Raw genomic sequence first — 22,846 nt, forward strand, 5'->3', positions numbered from 1 at the left:
CAACATAATTTATATTTTAATAAGGAATATTTAGTATTGCTATTGATATTAACAATAAATTATGGGAAACTAGAAACAGGAATCATGACCTTAACTAATCTAAAAGAGCATATATGTTAGACCTGTATAGGCAAATAATTTATTCAAAGCTTGTCTGGATCTATATAGTCTAATAAAAGAATTAACCCATTTAAATTAAATTATAAATACAAAATTCCAAAATTCCTGTTAAGATAGGCTAAACAATGGCATAAAATTCTGAGTTTAGATTACTATTACACCCCTAACCCTATTCCACTCCTTGAAAATAAATGATCTATCAAGATTTGCAGTTTAGCCCAGACTAGTATGTTAAACTTCACTTCCACATTATTCAGTTTCACTATCAATCATGGATCGTGTCCCAGATGATTAGAAATTTATCAGTGTTGTGGGCATCTTTATTGGGATACTAGAGGGTCTCCGAAAGGCCTTGCAATGCATACTTGCCCTTCTGTGTTTCGCAAATGATGTCAAATAGTAGAAAGTTTACTGCAGATTCTCTAGAGAAGCCATTGTGCACCCAGCCCTTTTTCCTCATAGTCCACTTGACTGCTCCATTGAAGAAAACCTATGTAAAGTCATGCTATGATGACAAGCCTTCTGCCTATCAGCTTTCCCCTTTTAAAAGAAAAAACTTAATGTAAGATGTTCATAAGTGCTCATTCCATTCTGATGTGAATATTCAGAAAGCTGTGAAGCTGCAAGTGGCAGCGTTTAATACTGTGTCTTATAATGCCTGAATAATTTTCCAGAGAATGATCGCTGCAGCTGCTGTGAGGATGTATATTTGTTTATTTTCCACCTTGGTCCTTCTGGAATGCTGACATAGCTAATCTGCCATGCACATAGGAGAGAATGGTTTCATATTCATAGCTCTCTGCCATTCTTTCGAACAAACAGAATCGGAAGCCAAACCTTTGGACAATGTATGCTACTGTAATCCCAGAGAGTTTATTTGAACTGACTCTTCCGAGCCTCTTTCTTGAGTGAAGAATCTGAAGTGTCTTCATGAGGAATTTGGAAAAAGAGAGGTAGAAGCTGTCCTTTGTGCTTTTTAACAGATGCTTGTGAGAGAAAAGGGGATGGCATAGGCTGTCGGGGTGAGTTATAGAATGCATTTTGTGATCTTCCCCTGGTAGTACTGCTCATTATGTTAAACAGTGTAGCTCTTAAACCCTCTGTAGTTTTCATTTTATGTGCATTGGCCTTCATTTGCTGAAATGCTTCAAGTTCACAGCACTAAAGTCATTTTGAAAACAGGATGTAATTACAAAGGTTTCTTATGCTTACCCACAGCTTTTTGGGACCAATGTAATTATCATTACATGGGGATACTGTAAATTGAATATCCCTTCCCTAATTACATTAAACTCAAGGGTTAGCTGCTTAAGCATCCAAATAAGAAAAGTTCACCCTTCGCTATAAATAGTAGAATTGTTCTGTTAGTTAAGTTGACCTTTAAAGCTCAGCATTTACATGATATTGTCAGGTGTACATTATAAAGATAGCTTGTAATGAGATCTGTAATGAGTAACCCAGTTATAATGGCCTTTTCTAAAAGTTCATTTATTCAGCATTTTCTAACGGCATGATGAAATTAAAGTTTGAATCTGTGCATGTCAGGCCCTTTTTAAGGGTCCAGTCACACTGTTCTTAGTTTCGTGCTGTCCTGCCAACGGCTGGAATTAGTTTAACAATCCTGCCACAGCACAAAATTGACAAAAGTTACTATACATGTGATTAGTTAGTCCTGCCTATGTAAAGAAGAGCATTGAAAGGTTTAGTGTGTTCATTGATTTAGTGTTTTTTTGTTCTACTTTCTCCTCCTTTGTGAATATATTCTAGTCTAGCAACATTTTGTGAAAAATAAAGTTGGAGGGTGTGAGTCGATGGAAGTGAATTCTCATAACTTTGGTGGTTGTGTCTGTACGTGTGTCCTAATCTATTTGTAGTTGTAAATGTATTTGCAGTTGTATTAGTTATATGTTTTGTCACTGGAGGAAAATGTTCTACTAAGTATTGATACTTGATGGATTTCTGCTTGTTTGCAAATTAAAAATATTAATGTTCCACATAGCTATCTCTTACTATTGAGTTTGTTTTTCTACTATGGCTTCAATAAAATACCATTCCACTATTGAAACTCCCTTACCCCACCCCGCCGACACTTTTTACTGAATTCCCTTTATAAGCAATCACTTGAAAATGACAACCTGCTTATGTTGGACAAATCGGGAAGTATGCATTACAAAGGAATTTTCCTACTGTACATAAACTATAATTTTGACCAAACAAAATGAACACTAAAGTAACTTACTAAACAGCACAGCGCAAAGCTTGAATTGCAATAACCTAATGATTTAAACATGTTATCTTTTTAGTCTTGTGCTCCACTTTCTTGTACAATCATGCTTTCCTGATTTGAGTAGTAAATTATTTTTCTTGAATGTGTTTCTATTAATTTTAACATTAAACAGACTTTTGATCTAAATCACATTTATTTTAGCAAAACGTTAGAATCAAGTCAATTGTGTTATTTGACTTGTACAATAATATAAGGATTAGAATATACAAGAAAAACGAACACATCCCATTCGGCTATGAAATATAGGATTATGTTTTCTATTATCAGACATTATGCAACCTCGGGCAGGGGTGGAGAAACAGGCTGCAGTTTTATGTGACTGACTGAATTGGAATTCATTCAAAGCATTTTTGCAGAAATATGTGTGAGGCTAGACAGTGCCACTAACCAAGTAAGTAAACTATTCAATTGTGAGGAGAACAAAGAGGTTACACCAAGAAGACAAATGAGACAGACGGCCTCTCTGAAAGTACAGCGGAATGCAGAGAGCCCTTTTCACCTGTTGATTCTTGGCTCAACTACAGTCCAGATATGTAGCCACCAAAAGTTATTTACCATCTGTTGGCTTGCCACTTCTCTGGGAAACTTTGGAAATGTGATCTCCCATTTCTAAACAGATTTACTTGGTGCAACAATATATCTAAGTGGAACTTTCACACAAGAGTACTTCGCAGTCATCCTGCCCTTTCCCTCTCCTCTGCTGTATCTGTTCAATGCTGGCAGACAAGGATGGCCTGTCATTTAGTCAGAGGGAGGCAGCTGCCTCAAGTGTTGGACGTACGTAGCAGCAATAAGGTGTTTGTAGACAGCTGTGTGTACTATGTGGTCAGCCTTGCACCCCCTACGGTGGAAGACGCTGCCCCATGACCAGTGTTGAATATAGATTCAGCTGCCAGTCTGGTTTGCATCTGTATGTGGGGAGGAGTGCAGTATGGTCCACCTCAGGCAGTAAAATGTTTGGGGCTGCTGCTCCTAGTGGAGCCATTGGCTGCAATGCTTATTGCCACATTCCATGTGGAAGAAGTGCGCTACAACTAGACAAATTGCTACTCTTGTAATTAAAGGGAAACCCTGTTTGCTGCAGCTGCTGACCAATTCCTGGCTGCACAGATGTTGGTTCTGTTCTTATAGTCCTTTAGGTGAGCCACAAGTTTTAAACAACTGAATGGGTGGCTTTTCCCACATTCAGCTGAACTGATAGACTGAATTCATTCTCATGTGTTGTGAGGTGACTGGTACTATAGCTGGGTTTTATAAAGGTCACCAGTGGAGGATAGAATCGGAATATGGACCTCCTAAGCAAGTGGGCATGATTTGGATGCTGACTCAGAAGGGAAGCAAGACTAAGACTGGATGGAGCAAAGGGAAAGGTTAGGCAGAGACTGCACAGGACCAGATTTGAGTCCATCCTTAGCTATGAGTAGCAGCAAGCTCTGTTTCTTTTCTACTTTTAATACCCCAAACCCAGCCCTGAGGTTCTATCCAGCACTCTGTGGAGTTCCACAAAAATGGAATTTCTCCTCCCTCAACCCAAGCGCCCTCAAAATCTGCTCTGGAGGGCCCCCACTGGAGGGTGTAGAGAGGGGTTGCAAGGGAGAGGAGATGGTAGGGCTGCCATACGTCCTGGATCTTAGGCAAGTCAATTGAAAAAATTAGTTTTTTGGCATTTTCAAAAAGTTGAGGTTCTCTGAAGTCTAGTGGAACATCAGCTTTGGTTACAACCCCTGGCCTGAAAGGGGCCTTGTCTTGTGACTGTTGCGATTTTCTGTTGTAGGTCTATTTCTGTCCCTTCTGCAATTAGCCTAGCATATAGTTTACACTTTCTGTGAAATATGTGTGCTACACTTCTGTTTTAGAATGAATTGGTAGCCACGATACGCAACATAAATAAATTCTATTGCTGAAATGAATAGAAGCTTTGCTGAGATAGTTTGTACTTCAATGTGCGGAAGTCCTGTTGTTGCAGAATAGGGAAGTATGTAAAAAGTAATTATGTCAGCTGTGCTGTCTACTATTGGAAAGCTGGTTATCTGGAATTTCAGTTATCCGAACAAAAGAATTATACCCAAACCTCACTACATGAATAGCTGATTCTGATATAAGGAAGTGGCAAACTCTGGCTGTTCAGATTTGTCTGTGTTTCACTGGCTGTTGGCAGTCATTCTGAGAGGAAACCATGAATGGAGGGAGATCGGACCATTCAGGTAGCAGGAGAGATCAGATAGGGAACAGTTTTTCCTTGTATTTGTCTTTTGCTCTGGTTGGCTGCAGCAGTTTGGGCTGAAACTGGGCGGGGGGGGGGAGATAAGAGAAATCACAGATTAGAATGTTCCCATAGGAAATAATGGAAATAATCAGCTCATTATGCAAATCTTGCCAATACCAGAAACTCATTATATGCTGTGTAAAGATAGCTGGGAAAGGGGAAATTTGCTGGGAGTGGGCAGAGGAAAGGAAGGTCTCCCTTTTCAGAGGAAGTGTTAAAGTAAATTAGAAAGTGAGATGATTATTGTTGTTGTAAAAAAAACCAAAGCTGTTACTGGAGGAAGAAGTGAATGCAAAAAGACAAGACAAGAGAGTTGAAAGAAACTGGCAGTTTGGGGAAAGGTGAATAGGGTACAAGTTGAGTAGGGAAAGAGAATAGAAGAAATTACAGGAAATGGGTAATAATAAGATGTATATGGGACTGGCAATGGGAATATAGATATTTTTAAAAGTTTTCCCTGCTTAGAGCCTCTGGATCAGCAAATCCTGTTTGAACTGATAAGGATTCACAAAACTTTCAGATCAAACTTAGCTTGAGGAAAGCAGAGTTCCTTCTGGGTGCAAGGAAAAAACACAGGAAAGAACGTAGCAATTTCCAAAAATTGGCATCAGTAGAAAGTGATGTTAGTAATTGTGACATGATTATGCCAAACTCTGCCTCCACCTGCCATCATTCTGAGACTGGGTCTGGGTCTGCACCTCTGTTTTGTGACTAGTGGGCCTCATAAATCTTTCAGGCATTTGAAGTAGGCCTGGGAATAAGAATCTATACGACCCCGTTGCAATTATGCCAGCACCCTTTAAGCTTATTGTCAGGGGCTCAGGAGCAGAGGCACAGGGAAGAGAGGAGATGGAGAGCAAAGGGGAAGAATCCGAGGGGAGCGTAGGAGAAGAGGACAGTGGACCGAGGGATTCCATGAGCCTCTCCAGCGAATTGGAAGATTCACAGAAGGGGGCGCCAGTGGCCAGGGGTAGGGGGTTCCCAAGGGGAACGCCCCAGGAACAAGGGGGCAGCAGGGACTCCCAGAGCAGTAGCTGGAAATCAGGACCAGCTTCCCCACCAGAGCAGAGTGGGGGGGAAGAGTCCCAAGGATCGGGGCCAGTGCATTCTCCACCAGGGAGAGAAGATAAGGCAGGGCTGACCACGCCTCCATCAGAAAGTCGGACAACGGAGGAGAGGTCAGATCCGGCCAGTGTCCCGGAAGAGGGAAGCAGTGACCGAAGTAGTGTAACGGTTAGAGAAAGGTCACTGGGCTGGCGCGAGAGGCAAGTTCAAATGTACAGGAGCGCGGGACAGCAGAGAATGAGGATTGGGAACCGGGTCCTAAAGCCCGCCGGAGGAAGGGGGAGGAGCTAAGCGACTCAGCGTCGGAAGAGTCCAGAAAGGGCAATGCCCCAGCGGGCAGGAGGACCCAGAGGAGGAGAGAGCAGCGTAAAAGGTGGAGCAGGGCTAGGATCTTAAACTGGTGGTTTTTTTGTGTGTGGAAAGGACACTTTTTAATAAAGGTAGTACCCACATTTCCCCAGCACATAGAACTGCTCTTCTGGGTGTTTGTTAGCCCTTTGAACCCACAAAGAAACCCTAGTTTATACATAATTGTTTGCATAAAGACCCACATATAATGGCAATAGCAAATGTTGGAGAGCAGTAGGCATGCCATAGTGGGAGGTAGGGCTGCTCACTTTTTGGTCATTTTGGGGGGCGGGATATATTTTTATTTATTTTCAAGAATTGTATCTAGGTACAGAGTAATAAAAATGCCTTCAGCAGTACAGATATTTGTCATTTTTGAGTCAGTAACAGTTATGCAAAGGTTGATGAATGCAATACATCAAGTAACAACAGAACAAAAAACTGTTTAACCCACCCACCCAAATTATTATTTTTCTTAACAATTCACACACAGTACAGTGCATCAGAATAGCACTCAAGCAAAACTCTTGTTGCAAGTGGGAGACAAAGAAGATAATTTTGCTGGCATTATTAAAATGACAATTTGTTGATCAATAGCAGCTTGTTTTCGAATCTATTCCTTTAGCCACTTTATTTGTACACATGTACACTCTTTCATCTTGCTCATTCTAAGCTTTCTTATGAACTGCATCCTAAGCTAAACATTTCAATGATTTCCCCCCTAGAATTCTGCAGGCTTAAAGGGTTTCTGTTGCCTGCTTCAACTATTTAGATTAAAAGCAGTTGCTGCTGAATTTGCACAGCGTTCAGATGGGATTGTGCTTTCATGCTCCTTCAAACAGATGGATAACCTCTGTCTGTTGATAGATTTGGATGGCCTAGTTGGCATTTCTTTCATCCCTGAACATACGCTGAAGTACCGTACTTGGAAGCTGTTTTGTGAAAGCGTTAGTTACTCCTGGTTTTAGGCTTGTGTAAACAATAATTTCCTCTGTCCTAGGAATTGTTTTCCCCCCCTCTTGTTGGGCTAAAATTGGTTGTGGTCTACATGTTCATCTGTGTTTTTCATTTTCGTTTAGATCAGAATTATAAGGCATAACTGGTTTTGTTTGTATTACACAAATTGGTTGCTTTTGTGATTTTTAAAAAGACTTCTATTCTAGTCTTTATTTTATTTTTTTGGTAATACTTGTTCCAAGGAACATTCATTACAACTTCTTTTTTCATAACACATAACATTTTGAAATAATGAAATGGGGCAGATTCCTTCTAAGCTTGAGTTAAGGCCAACATTATTTTTGTGATACCCTGCTTAGCCTTTTCTACAAGCAAGTTTATTTCTTTCCTTCTCCCTGCTCCTTTGCCCCCACATTAAACCGGTCTTGTACTCCAACTATCTCTAAAAATTTATGAATTCTTTCAAAAATGGATTATTACATTGAAATCTGGTATATACAGACCTACTCCCAGGTAGGTCTGTATAAGATTGCAATCTGGGTTGTGCAAAGTATGTAAATTAGGCTTCCTCTAACAACAGAATGTGTGAACTGTGCATTTTGTATTCACAGGGGAAACTAGTATCCATACTTTCAAGCTGAAAAATATTCAGCATCTGCTATTTGATGCTACTTTTCATAGTGGTTTCTGAATTGAGCTGTTATTTCCTGAGTATCTGACCCTTAAGCCTCTAGTCCCTTTTTGCACTGCTGTGTTGTCTTAGCCAAGCCAGTGGTGTCCTAAGTTTGGGTGATAATATTAGGGTCTTTTATTTAAGCTTTCCAGCTACCTGCCTGTGGTGTTCCATTTGTTCTATGGGCAAGAACATTTTCTCCACATGGGCCTAGCTCCTAAGTTCTGTTCCAGCAGAGAAATAAATTACAGACTCAGTATAATGAGAACATCAGTGTCCAGTAAATGTCATTTTAGTTGTGAGAACACTATTATGTGGGGCAACATTTAAGAATTTTTCTGTAATTTTTCTATTTCTCAAATAATGTTCCAGTTTATACATGATCTGTGTGAATTGTTTTGTAGGATAGCTGCTGCTGAGATTGCCAGTAGAATGCCAGATATAATACTAAGTCTGATAGTGCCAAAAGCAATTAACTATTTGTTTCAGCCAATTTAAGTATGCTTTCTCAAATAATTATACCTCCTACCTCCTTAATTGGTGGTGATGATCCTTATAAGATGAATAAGAAAAGGCATTTATTTCCTAACAGCCTTAATTCATTATGGCCACCAGTCTTAATAATGAATCAGACAATCCACCAAATGACTAAAATCTGCACATAGTAATTATGAAAGTTGTCTGGATTGCGAATATGCACTAGACACCTTTGATTATTCTTCCTTGTCAGCTGGCACCCTGGCTCTGGTCCCAAGAGTTCTCCATACCCCCAGGTAGTCTCTTATCCTTAGAAATTCCCCCTGGTCATCACAGGACCTTCCCTGTTTTTTAAATTCATCTTTCCTTCTCTTAACATGCTTTCCTCCCCTTTCTGGCTCACTAGTGGGGTTAACAGCCCCAGACCTATATTTCCTGTTCCTCTTTCCTTCTGTCCTCCCCTTAGCCCTCACTATGGCAGGGCAATTTCCCTCTGCTTGCTCCTGTGTTCTGAAACTCTTTGGTCTTCTCTCTTTGTGTCTTGTATTTCTTCACATCCTTCCTTTGCCACTCTGTGCTCTATCTCTCTTCTCTCCCTTTGTCTTCTCCCCCCCCCCCACTCCCCACATCCGTGGGACCAGAGCCAAGCTCTCCTGTACACAGGCTTTTAAGTTGTTGCATGTCGTGCTGTGTCTTGCCAATGTAGATTATCACCACGCAGCTCCACGTCAAGTCCTGACACCTTTGTGTCTTGCCAGACTGGCTGAAAAGCTCCACTGAGACTGCCCCCACTGGGGTCCTCTCACATTCTTAGGGCCTGTCCACATTTGAGCATTGTTGTTGTTGGCATCCGTCTGGCTCTAAAGGCAATGGAGTATGCTTCCAGGGTCAAAGTCAACATCTCCATAGTGACATCTCCAGGGAGCAAGCCTGCGCAGTGTATATGGAGTTTACTCCTTAGCCTTTTCTTCTCTCAAAGATACCCTCCTGCCCCTCACTTGCCTCTACAGCAGGCATTCTCAGACTCGGCCCTCCAGCTGTTTTGGGACTACAACTCCCATCAGCTAACAGGACCAGTGGTCAGGGATGATGGGAATTGTAGTCCCAAAACAGCTGGAGGGCCAAGTTTAGGGATGCCTGCTCTACAGCAACTACAGGAACTTCCTTCTTGATCATTGAACCCACTATTATTCTCGTCTGCTGAATCCATCAGAGCCTGTCTTCGCACGCAGGGGAAGTCCCTCACTCATGGAGGGTTTGAGACCCATTTGAGAATTATTTAGCTGTTACTCCACTTTCCCCCATTCAAATTAGACTCGAGAAGTCCACACCCAGAAGTACTTCAATATGTGGAGCAACTTTAGTTTTTCCCATTGATATCAGTAGGTGTTCATGGTATTGTTCTTGTGTTTCCCCCATCTTCTAATCTGTTGATTCTATTATTCCAATTAAGTACGAATAGGGCATGCATGCAGATAGTTGTATGCAGGCCCACGCAGAGCTTGTCTGAGGCCCAGCACAGGAGTCTTGTTAGGATAAAATAAATCTGATTTCAGTGTGACCTAAGCAATGCACTAGATTGAAGCCTCTGTGTAGACACAGGTCACTTTTGTTTCACTATTCCAAAAGGGAGTGTGTATACAACTGAAAAGACATTTGGGAAAGCTAAGCATGATCAGATGTTCATATTTAGGAGAGTTAGACTTTAAAGGACCGTTGTGATTTTCTGTTAAGAGAGCATCTCCTAAAACTGAGTCTACCTGCTTCAGCTTTAATCAGGAGCAGCTGTGCATAATTAGGCATGGAAGCTTTAAAAAGAGTTGGCTCCCTTCAGAATGGAAACAGTCAGGGGGTCCCTGCCCAGATTCCAGGACTGGGAGCTTTTCTAAAGATGCAAGAGCTGTCTCCTTTATACTGCTTCATTGCTTAAAGGCAGTTTAGCTTCACAAAAGAACTTCGACTGTGGATTTTGCTGGCCTGTGCACCAAGAAAACAATATTTTATGAATCTCAACTCCCTGAAACATTCCCTTATGTTTAACTTGAGATTCATGCCGAGTTCTGTCTGGCTATACAGACTTTGGCTTTGGCACAGAGCAATGTGTTATGCTTGCTAGCTTTTCAAAAAAGTACCCAGCAAGAATAGTATGCCAGATTAGTCTAACTGAATGTATGCTAGTTAGAGCTCAGATCGTCACACACAAAATTACTTGCTAAAGTTGGAGGAAAGCCATACTTGATTGTAAATTGCTTAACTTGACCTCCTTTAATGATGTACTAGCTAGGTAGCGGCTGTTGCCATAATAGCTACAACAACATTTTTTAAAAAAAAATTCTCTCTTTGTGGGGAATTCGTACACAGACTTCTTTTAATTGCACAGTTTGAGCTGTCTCCTACTGTTGAATAATTTAACTAGGAATTTCACACCACTAAAACTAGTTTTTCCATGAACTTAACTGGGCTGCTCCTCAGTGGAGGATAGATGGTGGCTAACAGATTGAATCCTGACAAGACAGAAGTACTGTTTTGGGGGGACAGGAGGTGGGCAGGTGTGGAGGACTCCCTGGTCTTGAATGGGGTAACTGTGCCCCTGAAGGACCAGGTGTGCAGCCTGGGAGTCATTTTGCACTCACAGCTGCCTATAGAGGCACAGGTCAATTCTGTGTCCAGGGCAGCTGTTTACCAGCTCCATCTGGTACGCAGGCTGAGACCCTATCCGCCTGCGGACTGTCTATCCGCCTGCGGACCAGAGTGGTGCATGCTTTAGTTATCTCTCGCTTGGAGTACTGCAATGCGCTCTATGTGGGGCTACCTTTGAAGGTGACCCAGAAACTACAACTAATCCAGAATGTGGCAGCTAGACTGGTGCCTGGGAGCAACCACCAAGACCACAAAACACCGGTCTTCAAAGACCTACATTAGCTCCCAGTACATTTCCGGGCACAATTCAAAGTGTTGGTGCTGACCTTTAAAGCCCTAAACCAGCCTTTCTCAACTTGTGGGTCCCCAGATGTTGTTGAACTACAATGTTGGTGAACTCCCATCACCCCTAGCTAGCAAGGCCAGAGCTCAGGGGTGATGGGAGTTGTAGACCAACAACATCTGGGGACCCACAGGTTGAGAACCGCTGTGAAACGGCCTCGGTCCAGTATACCTGAAGGAGCATCTCCACCCCCATCGTTCCACCCAGACACTGAGGTCCAGTGCCGAGGGGCTTCTGGCAGTTCCCTCGCTGCGAGAAGCCAAGTTACAGGGAACCAGGCAGAGGGCCTTCTCGGTAGTGGCTCCTGTCCTGTGGAATGCCATCCAACCAGATGTCAAAGAGAAAAACAACTACCAGACTTTTAGAAGACATCTGAAGACAGCCCTGTCTTAGGGAAGTTTTTAATGTTTGACAGATTATTGTATTTTAATATTTTGTTGGAAGCCGCCCAGAGTGGCTGGTGAAAGCCAGCCAGATGGGCAGGGTATGTATAAATAATAAATTATTATTATTATATTTAGTGGCAGCCTGTGTCCAGTGGTACTGGTAGGCCAGAGGGAAGAGGTGAATTGTTGCCAAAGCCAGCTAATTCTGGTTTTGTTCTTTCCTCCTCTTGCGTAATGACACTAAGAACTCTTAACTACTGCAGCACATTTCCTTAGTACTTAACATGTGCCAGCTCTTCTTAGGCAGAGAGCAAGGCCCAGAGCCAGAGCAGCCTGAGGGGCTAAAATCCATTCACCAAGCTTGACAGCCTTTCTTTCTCCGCCAACATCTCATTTTCCTTCTACTGCTTCATCGTGGGCAAAGACTACAGCTCCCCTTAAAACCTCTTATATCTTTAAGTCTCCTATGCCTCTAACTCTTTATAGGGAAGAATTGCCTGCTAAGGAGAGCGCCAATAGCCAGTGCCAACCTCTAGACTGGTGGTAAGTAAGGAGTCTGGCAGGAAGGAAATGGGCAGGCTGGGGGTTGCCTGAACCTGGTGAGAGAGTGCCCCTTTCAGTCTAATAAGCCAGCATCTACTCCTGCTTTGGGTAGATGCTTTGAAGAGTGTGGCCTTTATGACACCTCTAAGCAAAATGTTCTTGTTCTTTTCAAAAGGGAGTAGACATCTGGTGGCCACATAGAAATATCGGGCAATTTCAGTTCACATTCTGAGCATATATGCTGCGATAACAACAGAGGCATGTTCTGTACCAAGCCCTGCTTCCAGACATGAAGTAGAATCAAGGAAACCAAAGAAGAGGATGAATAAGCAGCAAAATATAAACAATGATGTGAAGGGCGGGTTCTGTTGTGATGGTAAACTGAGTCTAGGAAAGAAGCAGTAAGTGAACTGTGCTGGAAGCTTGTAATGATGAAGAAGAAGCAAAGGCTTTGTGTGGGAATTCCCCAGGGCGGGGGAGCATAATAAGCATAGAGAAATGATTGGGGGGTGTTTTGAAGGAAAAGATGACAATGGTAGAACCTCAGCTCGTGTTTTATGAACTTCAGCTGCTTCTGCTCTGTAAGAATTACTTTTGAGTTCAAATGAACACCTAAGTAATCACCCTTTTTCTTTATAAATGACACCTTTGAATGCTCCATTTAAGGGAATATATCATTTCTTCTCAGATTTGTATCTTGAGATATAGCTGACAGTTCATTAGAATTCGGAGGAGTCTGAAACTCAAAAGCATGCTTCTTGATGCAAGGGTAAATGGGTCATCATCCACTATGTTGTTGGTTTTTGTTGGTTTTTGAAGTGTTTTTTTAAAAAAAGATGTTGCATAAAAATTGCTTTTAAAGAAGGAGCATTGTAAAAAAAATTTGTTAAAAAACTAATGTGTCACGACTATGGAAATATCTATTACTATCTTAAGTAATAAGAATTTGTTAAGCATATTTCCCAGAGGGAGAACTTCACACTAAGTACACTGGTGCCCAGTATTAAAACTGAAGATAACAAGGCCTGTGCCGTTACAAATAATAGTGCTTTGTGTGCGCTCTGCTACAGCACTTTTCAGTAATGCTATTTGCATGTAGAGTTTTAATTAAGAGATAACTGTCACCACAGGTTGACTGCAGAAGGCTCTAGTATCCAGCAGAGAGATAAATGCCAGTGCCAAGTTATGCAGGTTGGATAGCATACAGGGGGTCTATAATATAAAATGGATTCATAATTAAAAGTCACTTATTACATAGCCATTGTGTTATAGAGAGAAGAGAATGCCTGAAATCTGGCCATTTTATGGTATAATTTATTACCTATGCATTTTTTTTTCTGGCTCAGCTGCATATGAGCCTGTTTTAACAGAAAACATTTTATGAACTTTTTGAAGTGTAACTTTATAGTTTGCATATACACACATACTTAGATTTACTTCTGTCATCTCCTAAGGCTAAGACAATATGGTAGATGGCCACTGTTCCATTTTATAAGATGGGACATTGAATACAAGAGTGACACTTCCAAAATCTTCTAATGGACATGATCAAACTTCACATACTCCTCCCCTCTTTCCATACATCTGCAAGGAGGACATTGGAAGCTTTCATTTCCACTTCTGGTTAACTATGATTTGTCATGCCATCTGGACTTACAAACTGTGGTTGACGTTGCTCTAATTAGTATAAAACACAACTTTAAACTGTGGTTTGTCTAGTTGGCTTATTTGAACTAGCCATAGTTAATATTAACCATAGTTCCAGATAACATGTCACTCTGGGTGACTTAAAATAGAAGCCTCCAAACTCCTTGCAGCCACAGAGGGGGGAGGAGACAGGGAAGCATGTGATCCCAAGGCTTGCTACGGTTCATTCATGTCACACTAAACCATGCTTTGATAAAACAAAATTTAAAAAATCCTTCCAGTAGCACCTTAGAGACCAACTAAGCTTGTTATTCAGATACTGAAGATGTGTGCATGCACACAAAAGCTCATACCAGTAACAAACTTAGTTGGTCTCTAAGGTGCTACTGGAAGGAATTTTTTTTCTTTTGTTTTGACTACGGCAGACCAACATGGCTACCTACTTGTAATTACATGCTTTGATAAGTAAGACATTTGAATACGTGATCAATGAGTCCATGTGTAAGGTGGGATTTCAGCTTGGATCAGTGTATAGTTATCAATTGTTATCTATGCAATGAAATCTGAAAAATTATTCGTGCATGTTAGCAACATGGAATTTTGTGAAAATGGATCTCTAGGTTTCTTAAATCTAGGCCAGTCTCTTCATGCCTAAAGGGGGGAAATATCATTGTCTATGCAGGAGATAAGAGTCTGAGCAAAATGATTTGTCAAATGTATAGGTGCTCCCCCCATTCAAAAATTATTATATTGGAAAGAAAAAGTATTCTATTGCTAGTATAAAATCCATATTCACTTCCTGTCATTTCCTGTCTTGCAGTCTATTTGTAAAACATACTGATGTTTGTCCAGTACAGGATTACAGATTCTAAAGTGCTCTGTTCTGTTCTACAGACACAATAAAGAAGAAATAGATTAAAGCAAGTGGGCTATGCAAATTCTTAGTCTCTGAAACCAGAGCAGAACCATTGAGTTTGCAGTCAGAGATGTTTTAAAACTCTAAATTAATATTAAAATAAAGTGAAACTGAATAATTAAATTATCCGGTTCTGCTATTATATACAACTAGGTTCTAAAAACTAAGTTGTTCAGGAAAACAAGCATCATATATACAATGTCAATACCAGAAGCTATCCATAGCATCATGAATTTCAAATGAACATTTTCATTATGTGCTATCATTTTGTTTGACCATGATTTATTAAACTTTTATAAATAGATATAATTTGAAGGATGTAAACAGTATTTTTTGATCTGTCACTCATACAACCCTAACCATTTATTTTTTTAAAAAAATATTTTTATTTTTTTCCTTAGGTCCTCCCATGCCATCCTCTTCATCTAGTCAATCCGTTATTGAACATTTACATTCCCCTCCTCCATCACCTAATCTCCATGACAACCAGAGATGGTTGCTAAGTACTAGTGCTATCCAGCCAGTTCAGGACTCTGACACTGATGAGGACTATACTGCCAGCTCTTATCTAGTACAGACCGGTCCTGTTTCAGTTTTTGCCTCAGGTCATGGTAAGATCAGTACATCTTGTCCATAGTTTAAGTGCACTTTTTGGTTTTTTTCATCCTGTTTCTTCATTCTAATGAAATATTAGCGAACTTGTTTGAGTGCATATGTGAAAGCACAAGTAGATTTACTTTGTTGAAACCAAGCAAAAATAAGAAGACAGAATCACTTTTTGTTGTTTATTTACTTACATATTTAATGAAAAAGTCCTAATTTAATTGAGATGTAGTAGCGTTTTCATTATATAGGAAACATTGATTCTTAATTGTACATAATTGCAGTCAATACCTGCCTAGCTTTGTAGATGTTTCTTTTCCAGTTGTATGCCATTTAGCTCAGCTTTGCTGTAAAAATATACTCTAGTTGCCTGTACCAAATTGACTTCGTAAGCTCACAGATAATACGTAATAATCCCAAGACATTTTGCTGACATTTACAAAAGTCCAGTGCTGCCAGTGGAACAGCATCGTCCATGGTAAAAGGTAAAGGACCCCTGAACAGTTAAGTCCAGTCAATGGCAACTATGGGGTGCAGCCTTCAACTTGCTTTAGGCCAAGGGAGCCAGCATTTGTCCACAGACAGCTTTCTGGGTCATGTGTCCAGCATGACTAAACTGCTTCTGGCTCAATGGAACACCATGACGGAAGCCAGAGCACATGGAAATGCTGTTTACCTTTCTGCCATAGTGGTACCTATTTATCTACTTGCCCTGACTGGTATGCTTCTGAACTGCAAGGTTGGCAGGAGCTGGAACAGAGCAGCGGGAGCTCACCCTGTTGAGTTGATTCAAACTGCTGATCTTCTGATCAACAAGCCCAAGAGGCTTAGTGGTTTAGACCACAGCGCCACCCATGTATCTATCCTCCATGAACACGTGAAGGCAACAGGGTTAGCGCAGAGTGGCAGGGTAAGCTGCCTGGCATACACCGCTGACCTCCAATACCTTGCCATTGCTTCCCAGCCCAGTAGCTGCCTCCTGACACAGCTGCTTCACTGTGCAAATATATAAATTATTTATGTAGCCAACCTTCTAAGACCAAATATTTCGCACATTTTTTGCCTTGCATTATGAATTTATTTGCTTGGCAGCAGTTAAATGCTTGCTTGGCAATTATGAGGGTTTGTGTTTTTAATAAGAATAAGAATAATATAATTATTGCCCGGTAGTGAGATAGGCCTCATTGATATGTTTAGGGGCATTTCAGGAAAAGTAAAGCACAGAGAAGGACAAACGGGGCTCATGATTGGTAGGCAGCTGATAATTCCCAGGTCCTATTTTTCCTAAGGAGCACATTGTACAAGTTGACCTTTGCAGAGTGTGAGTTTGAGCATTTTTCGAGTGTGAAAACTGTGTGTGTGCAATATTAGTGACAGATTCACATCCTTTTTGATATCTTGAAATTTACATAACTACCCAACTAAAAATCAGTTAATATTCAGATAGGAAATTAACTTCAAAGAAATATTTTATATATCTTTTCATCTCTAATGACAGCAACAATCATCTCCTCCCTGCTGCCATTGGCAGGGCTAATAGTTGATTCAGGTGGGATATGATATTTTTGTGGGACAGCAGTGTATGTTCTGGCATGCTGTACTCCACACTAGAGACTCCACACTAGGGTTTCAAATAGAGGTGTGGTAATAGTGAGTTTAAGCACCCACATTTCCATATTTATTATGGGTGTAAGTTTTTAAGCAGCTAATTTGAAGTAGGCCCTAGGTATCCTATTATACTGTGTTATGAGAAAATGTTCCCAACATACAAAAAAGGAGAACCTTTTTGAGGAAATGATGAAGGTACCCCTCCTGTCCCCAAGTTCATTGTGTTATCAAGGTTCCTGATCATGAGGCAACTTCTAAGCAAGTTAGGATGAATATACTTAGGTGTCCCCTTCGGATATTAGTGAGAGGCATGTGAAATTTGGATGGTGCAGTGGGTGCACCTAACTTGCAGGAAGCGTTGGACTGGCATGTACAGTCTTGGCTCTGTATTCAGCCTTAAGGCTAATAAGGCTGAATGTCTCAACAGGGCTAAGGTTTCCATGTCATGTGGCTGTCAAGCAGACTCTTACAATGGTATGTAAAAATGGGAATCATGGTATAAAAAGCAGCCATTTTTCCTTAAATGGTTGCATATTTTATTGCACTTCACCATTTCTATGCTTTTGATTTTTTTTATTGTTTTAATGAGTAAGAATAGTAAACAGAAAGAAAAATTTCAAAGTATACAAATGAAATGATTTGTAATTCAAAATATAATATGTAGCCACAAAGCAATTTCTAAGTGTTTTTAACAGTTTTTAAATGTTTAAAATATGTTTTCATTTTATCTTTAATTGCATTTTTATTAGATACTTTTGCTGCCCCAGGTTCCTTTAAGAGGAAGAGGGGATATAAAAAAAATCAATTTAAAAGTATTCAATAAAGTATAAAAAAACTAACCATGAAGATGAAGGGGTTGATACACATGGAAATCTTTGAAAGGCTGGATATATATTGCACATACTGGCTAAAAATGGACAGGGAAGAAACAGAACATCAAGAGTGGAAGATATATCCCTGTGCATTGCATATAATTTATTTGTGAGCAATAAAATTTAGGAAGAGAAAATGTAGGCTGGATAGTAAGAAAACTTTCCTGCCAGTGGATTATATTACAGTGCAAGTGTGTTTCCTGAGGGAAATGAAAAAAGTGCTACCACTTCCTAAGTTTTAAAACAAGAAGAAAAAATTTCTGATCAGTGCATCATTGCAAAAGGTGGCCTGGTTTCTCTAGTATAAGGGACCTATATTTTATTACTGCAACATTAGTTGACAGATGTGTAAATAGGTATATATAATTTTAGTGAGCAATCAGCTCATAATATGATAGTGAGCCATTTATGTGTGGTGTTCTTTCAGTGCTCTAATCGTTGTTTGAATTTGTATTTTTCTTACCACACCTGAAATGACATTTACATACATTTTTTTTTTGTTACCACACAATATTTGACTCCAATAACATTAGCATGTTTTGAACTTGGAGCATACTAGCAGAGTTGAGTAATCCAGGTGCCTCATAAGACAAAGTGCTGTGCTAGGCAAGGCAAATATATGTTTACCTATCAAACAACAATAATAAATACAAATTTAGCATGCATCAGCAACCAGCAGTAGTAGTGGCAAACTGGACAATCTGGGCGGGTTTATAAAATCATTTTATACAGCAGTATGTACTCTCTTAATTTATTATATATAAAGCATATAAAATATACCGTATACTAGGGATGTTCATTGCATTCGGATCAAGCCTGAATCCCAAGGTGAAGCAGAGTTTATTTGTCAGAGTTGAAGTGGGATCTGTACAAGGTGGTGCAAATCAAAGTGGGGCCTCTTAAAGCACATTGTGACACCTCAGCAATCCAGACTTTTCTTTAGTTTTTTAACTGCTGAAAGCATGAATAATGTCTGCAAGCTTGTTGCGGTAGGTGGAGATAGAGGAGAGCTAAAGGAGAGCTCCATTGTGATTGGCTCATCAGGCTTGTACACAGTAGAAGTGTTTTCACATTTCAATGAATGTCTTTTACTTCTCCCCAATGCAAAAACAATTTAAACAATGTCTAGCACCAAAGCCTTTGGACTGAATTGTCTGCAATTTGGCAGGTTTCTTACCAGGGTCACCTTTCGAATGTCTGCAGAGACTTAGAAGAACAAGCAAGCTTGCATAGGAAGAGTCAATACTTAGGTCTCAAGCATCTCCTATGCAGTGGAGGTGGTTGAGTAGTTCTGTAGCTTACAGAGTAAAGCTTATCAAAAACCAACTAGAAAGAGATGGTTGTCATAGATGCTCTGGTGTAAAGGTTATATAAATTCACAGAAAGAAGAGACTTGTTCTTGTAGGTTGCAATCCTGTACACACTTACCTGGAAATGTCTCATTTAATTCATTGGGGCTTTCTTCTGAGTAGAGGTGTACGTGTTTTCACTGTTAGTTTCTTGTCTGCTTAAACAAGAGTGCATATTTTTCTTTTTTCTTTGATGAATTGGTTAGATCATCAACAAACAAACATATGTAGACTCGGTCTAACAGAAACTGAACTTGAAGATTCAAAGGTTATCTGCTTCGTGGATTAAAATTACTGAGGTTTAACATTTATCCCATAACCCTGGCATTCTGTGCAAACCTATTCATGTTGTTACATTATTTTCCATCTGTTTTTTTCTCTCTCCCCGCCTTGTATCCCTTAGTGTAGACAAAATAACATTTAGACTGTAGTCCTAAGCACAGTTTTAATGACAGTTCAGTCGTGAATAATGGCACTTACTTTCAAGTAAATACATTTAGAATGGGAATAACAGGCATCTTGGTAAAACTGTTTATACACTACAAAGATGTTTATTCAAACACAACAATTTGAATGGGAAAACCCCCTCAGTAAATATGAAGCAAGCTTGTTCATGTACATTTTGCAAAAAATGCATGTTGTATTCATCTATGCCCACTGATTTGTTATGATTTATACACAGCACTAGCACAGGAATGCTTGAAGCATTTCTCAGTAGCTAGCCATAAAGGCATTTAATCTCCCCTCATACAAAACCAGACAATAAAGAAGGAGGTCAATATCCTTTATGTACAGTTCAACTAATTTCTCTGTTCAACATGCTTGAGGAAAATGGAGTGGCTTTTAAAAGTCAACAAATGTTCCTGAGTACCAGCCAAATTATTTTTGATCTCATTCTGATCTTTGATTTGATGAATCTAGCATACATATATATATATTTCTTTTAATCATCCTGCCAAAAACCTGTCAGCATTGCTCCTCTAATGTGAAATAAAATGTACAGTTGTTCGGTTTAATTAAGCATTCAGTTCTTCTGCCAAGAGCAAATTAAAGTTCCCCATCATCTCAACCTATCCCTACCAAAATCAAATTATACAAAGTGGTGGGCAATTGGTTATAACAAACAGCTGTAGGTTATATTTGCTTTCCAGTTGTTTTTTAAAAAATATTTTAAAAATATATGTTACCTGAGAGAGAAGCCAAGACAAATTACTCCTTTACTGATTATGGCTTTCACAGCTTTAAGAGAACACTCACACCCACATTGGCCTGGTTTGGACAATCATTGTAGGCTTCATAAGCCTGTTAATGAGACCAGGCTTCCGCCATTCTTAAGCTTTGGCACAAAGACCCCAGTTTAGATTAATACAAGCATTCCCGTTATATTGGAACTGGGGAAGCCCGTATTAATGTTTGTTTAACTCTGGTCAACAACGCGTGAAAAATAAGTATGCCTGTTCATTTCTTTTTATAAACATTTTATACCCCTTTTGGCCCCAAATGGTACTGAAACCTGGAGGCTGCATATATTTGGTTTATCCCCTTTGAAAGCCATTAAGCATGGCAAGCTTCAGCCTTCATTTCTCCATCAGCACCATGCCCATAAGACCATCCCCATTGCAATGGGTGCCCCCCAGCTCCTATCTCTAATCCTCCTGGTCAGTAAAAGTCCACTACTGGTATAGAGGCTAGTGGGTGGGACCTTTCCACACACAACATTAACATGAAGTGGATGTGGTGACACTAACAGAGGAACCAGAAGTAGCATTGTGGGTGAAAGAGGAGGAAGGCCAGGAGCAGCTGCCCAGCCATGCTGCCTGGTGCTGCCAGCCAACATTTAAGCTAGTACTCATCACCACATCCTGTACAGTGGATTCCATACATTTTCTGCTTTGCAAATGTGTAATTCATGTTGTCCATCCTTCATGGGAAAGGAGCAGTTTCCCTATGAGGAATGCTTGCGACAGTTGTTGTTATTGTTGTTAGTTTAGGGAGAGGGTTTTTTTAAGTTAGAGTTAAAGGAGAATAAGAGGGATATGATAGGGGTATATGAAGGGGTGTTCACTTTGTTTCATTAATAGGATTCTTTACCTTCTGCTCTCTATATGACCATAGCAGCTTCCTGTATAAAAATATGGATCTGTTGTCAAATCTGGTTCCTGCAAGGAAAGACTACTATTCCAGTTAGGATTTTTTAAGTTTAGAAAAGGGGTGGAGGGCAATGAGAGTTTTATAAAATAATGCATGGTGTGGGCAAAGTGAATATAAATGTGTCTTTGGATGAAATCCTGTTGGAAGAATGTGCAATTTTATCAGCCTTTGCTGACTACTTCTTTCCACTGAATAAGTTCTGTGGAGCTCCTAAACATTCTACTTCAAGTCCTACCTGTACTTAAATTCTGTCCATTCATTGTTGTATATATTTCTGTCTGTGATTGTATTTATTGAAAAGTGGACTAAATAGCATTGAGAATACATGTACAGCAAACCACTTCAGCAGGCTTGCAACATTTCAGCTTGCTGTGCATTATTAATAAGATTGCTTAGTTTAAGGTTTAGTTTAATCTCCCAGATTAATAATATAACATTAAAATCCTGCTGAATGTGTTGACAGTGGTGAAATTTGGTTAGGGTCACCAAAATGAAAATGAAACTAGTTTTTAAATCTTATATTTTTACCTATGATTTTTTAAATAGTTGCTTATGAGGGGTGAAGAACCTGTGGGCCTCCATACATTGCTACACTACAACTCCCATCATGCCTGATCACTGGCCAAGCTGGCTGGAGCTGATGGGAGTTGGGAGTCCAGCAACATCTGAAGGACCACAGCTTTCAAATCCCTGTTGCATATCATCAGTGGTGGACCTACGCTTTTGGAGCCCTGAAGCTTGAACTGTTATGGGGGACCCTTCTCAACCACCAATGAGGTCTGGGTAACCCCTGTTATCTTATTCAATGAGATTGTTCCATGTCAGATCACCACATTAAAAACACAACCCTATTACATCTCAGATTTTGATTTAAATTGCTGTCCTGAATTATCTCGCCTGTCAAAGTCACTGGGGTTGGACTAGATGACCCTTGTAGTCCCTTCCAACTCTACAATTCTATTAGTCTGTTATTCTTTTCTGGTTTTTCAAGTTTCACGTCCAGTTCATAATTTTTAGTTTCACGTCCAGTTTCATAATTGGAGAACTTTGCAATGTCATTTTCCGGAGACAATATATAGAAAGAATTTAAGTGCAGAACGGCCAACAACGCTCCGCCTTTGCAACATATGCACTACTGACTCTCAAACTTTGGGGTTGTGGAAATATATCCCTCCAAAATTAATCTATTTGAGTTGAGTGACTCAAATTGAATCTACTGGACCTGTTTATTTTAAGCAAGATGGACCAGTGTCGCTTTTGGGGCCCTTCCAATATTGGGACCCCTGAAACTTAAGCTTCATTGCTTGTAGGTACATCTGCCTCTGCATCATTAGAAATTATTTTAAATCTGAACCCAGATTCTAGCAAGAATCTTTGCAAATTGAAATAGAAGCTTTCAAGTTGCTGCAAAGGATTTCAGCTATTCATTCAGCAGACTTTGCCTTTGTATGTATTCCCTTCTCCCATTAAAGCTTCAGGGTAACTTTAAAAGAATAAATTTTCTGCTCTTCCCCATCTCTTACAAAAGACTTCTCCATTTAGTATCTTTCTCTGTCCGGATGCACCATTGACATGAATCTTGCTGTCACTAACCC

The 22,846-nt window shown here is 40.1% G+C and overlaps 1 protein-coding gene across 30 annotated transcripts in view; it reads left to right on the forward strand.

Moving 5' to 3' along the window:
• Positions 1-22,846, forward strand: part of TENM3 (teneurin transmembrane protein 3) — a 1,288,912-nt gene that overhangs the window by 1,106,476 nt on the left and 159,590 nt on the right. For 21 of the 30 annotated variants that reach the window (XM_079991304.1, XM_079991293.1, XM_079991322.1 and 18 more), the window contains one exon: positions 15,070-15,279. The exons of the other annotated variants lie outside the window; for them this stretch is intronic. In XM_079991304.1, the coding sequence (XP_079847430.1) occupies positions 15,070-15,279 (210 nt within the window). The remainder of the gene's footprint in view (positions 1-15,069; positions 15,280-22,846) is intronic. 30 annotated transcript variants of the gene reach the window in all.

The sequence above is a fragment of the Podarcis cretensis genome, assembly GCF_951804945.1.
Source record: "Podarcis cretensis genome assembly, chromosome: 9".
In the NCBI taxonomy this organism is placed as follows: Eukaryota; Metazoa; Chordata; class Lepidosauria; order Squamata; family Lacertidae; genus Podarcis; species Podarcis cretensis.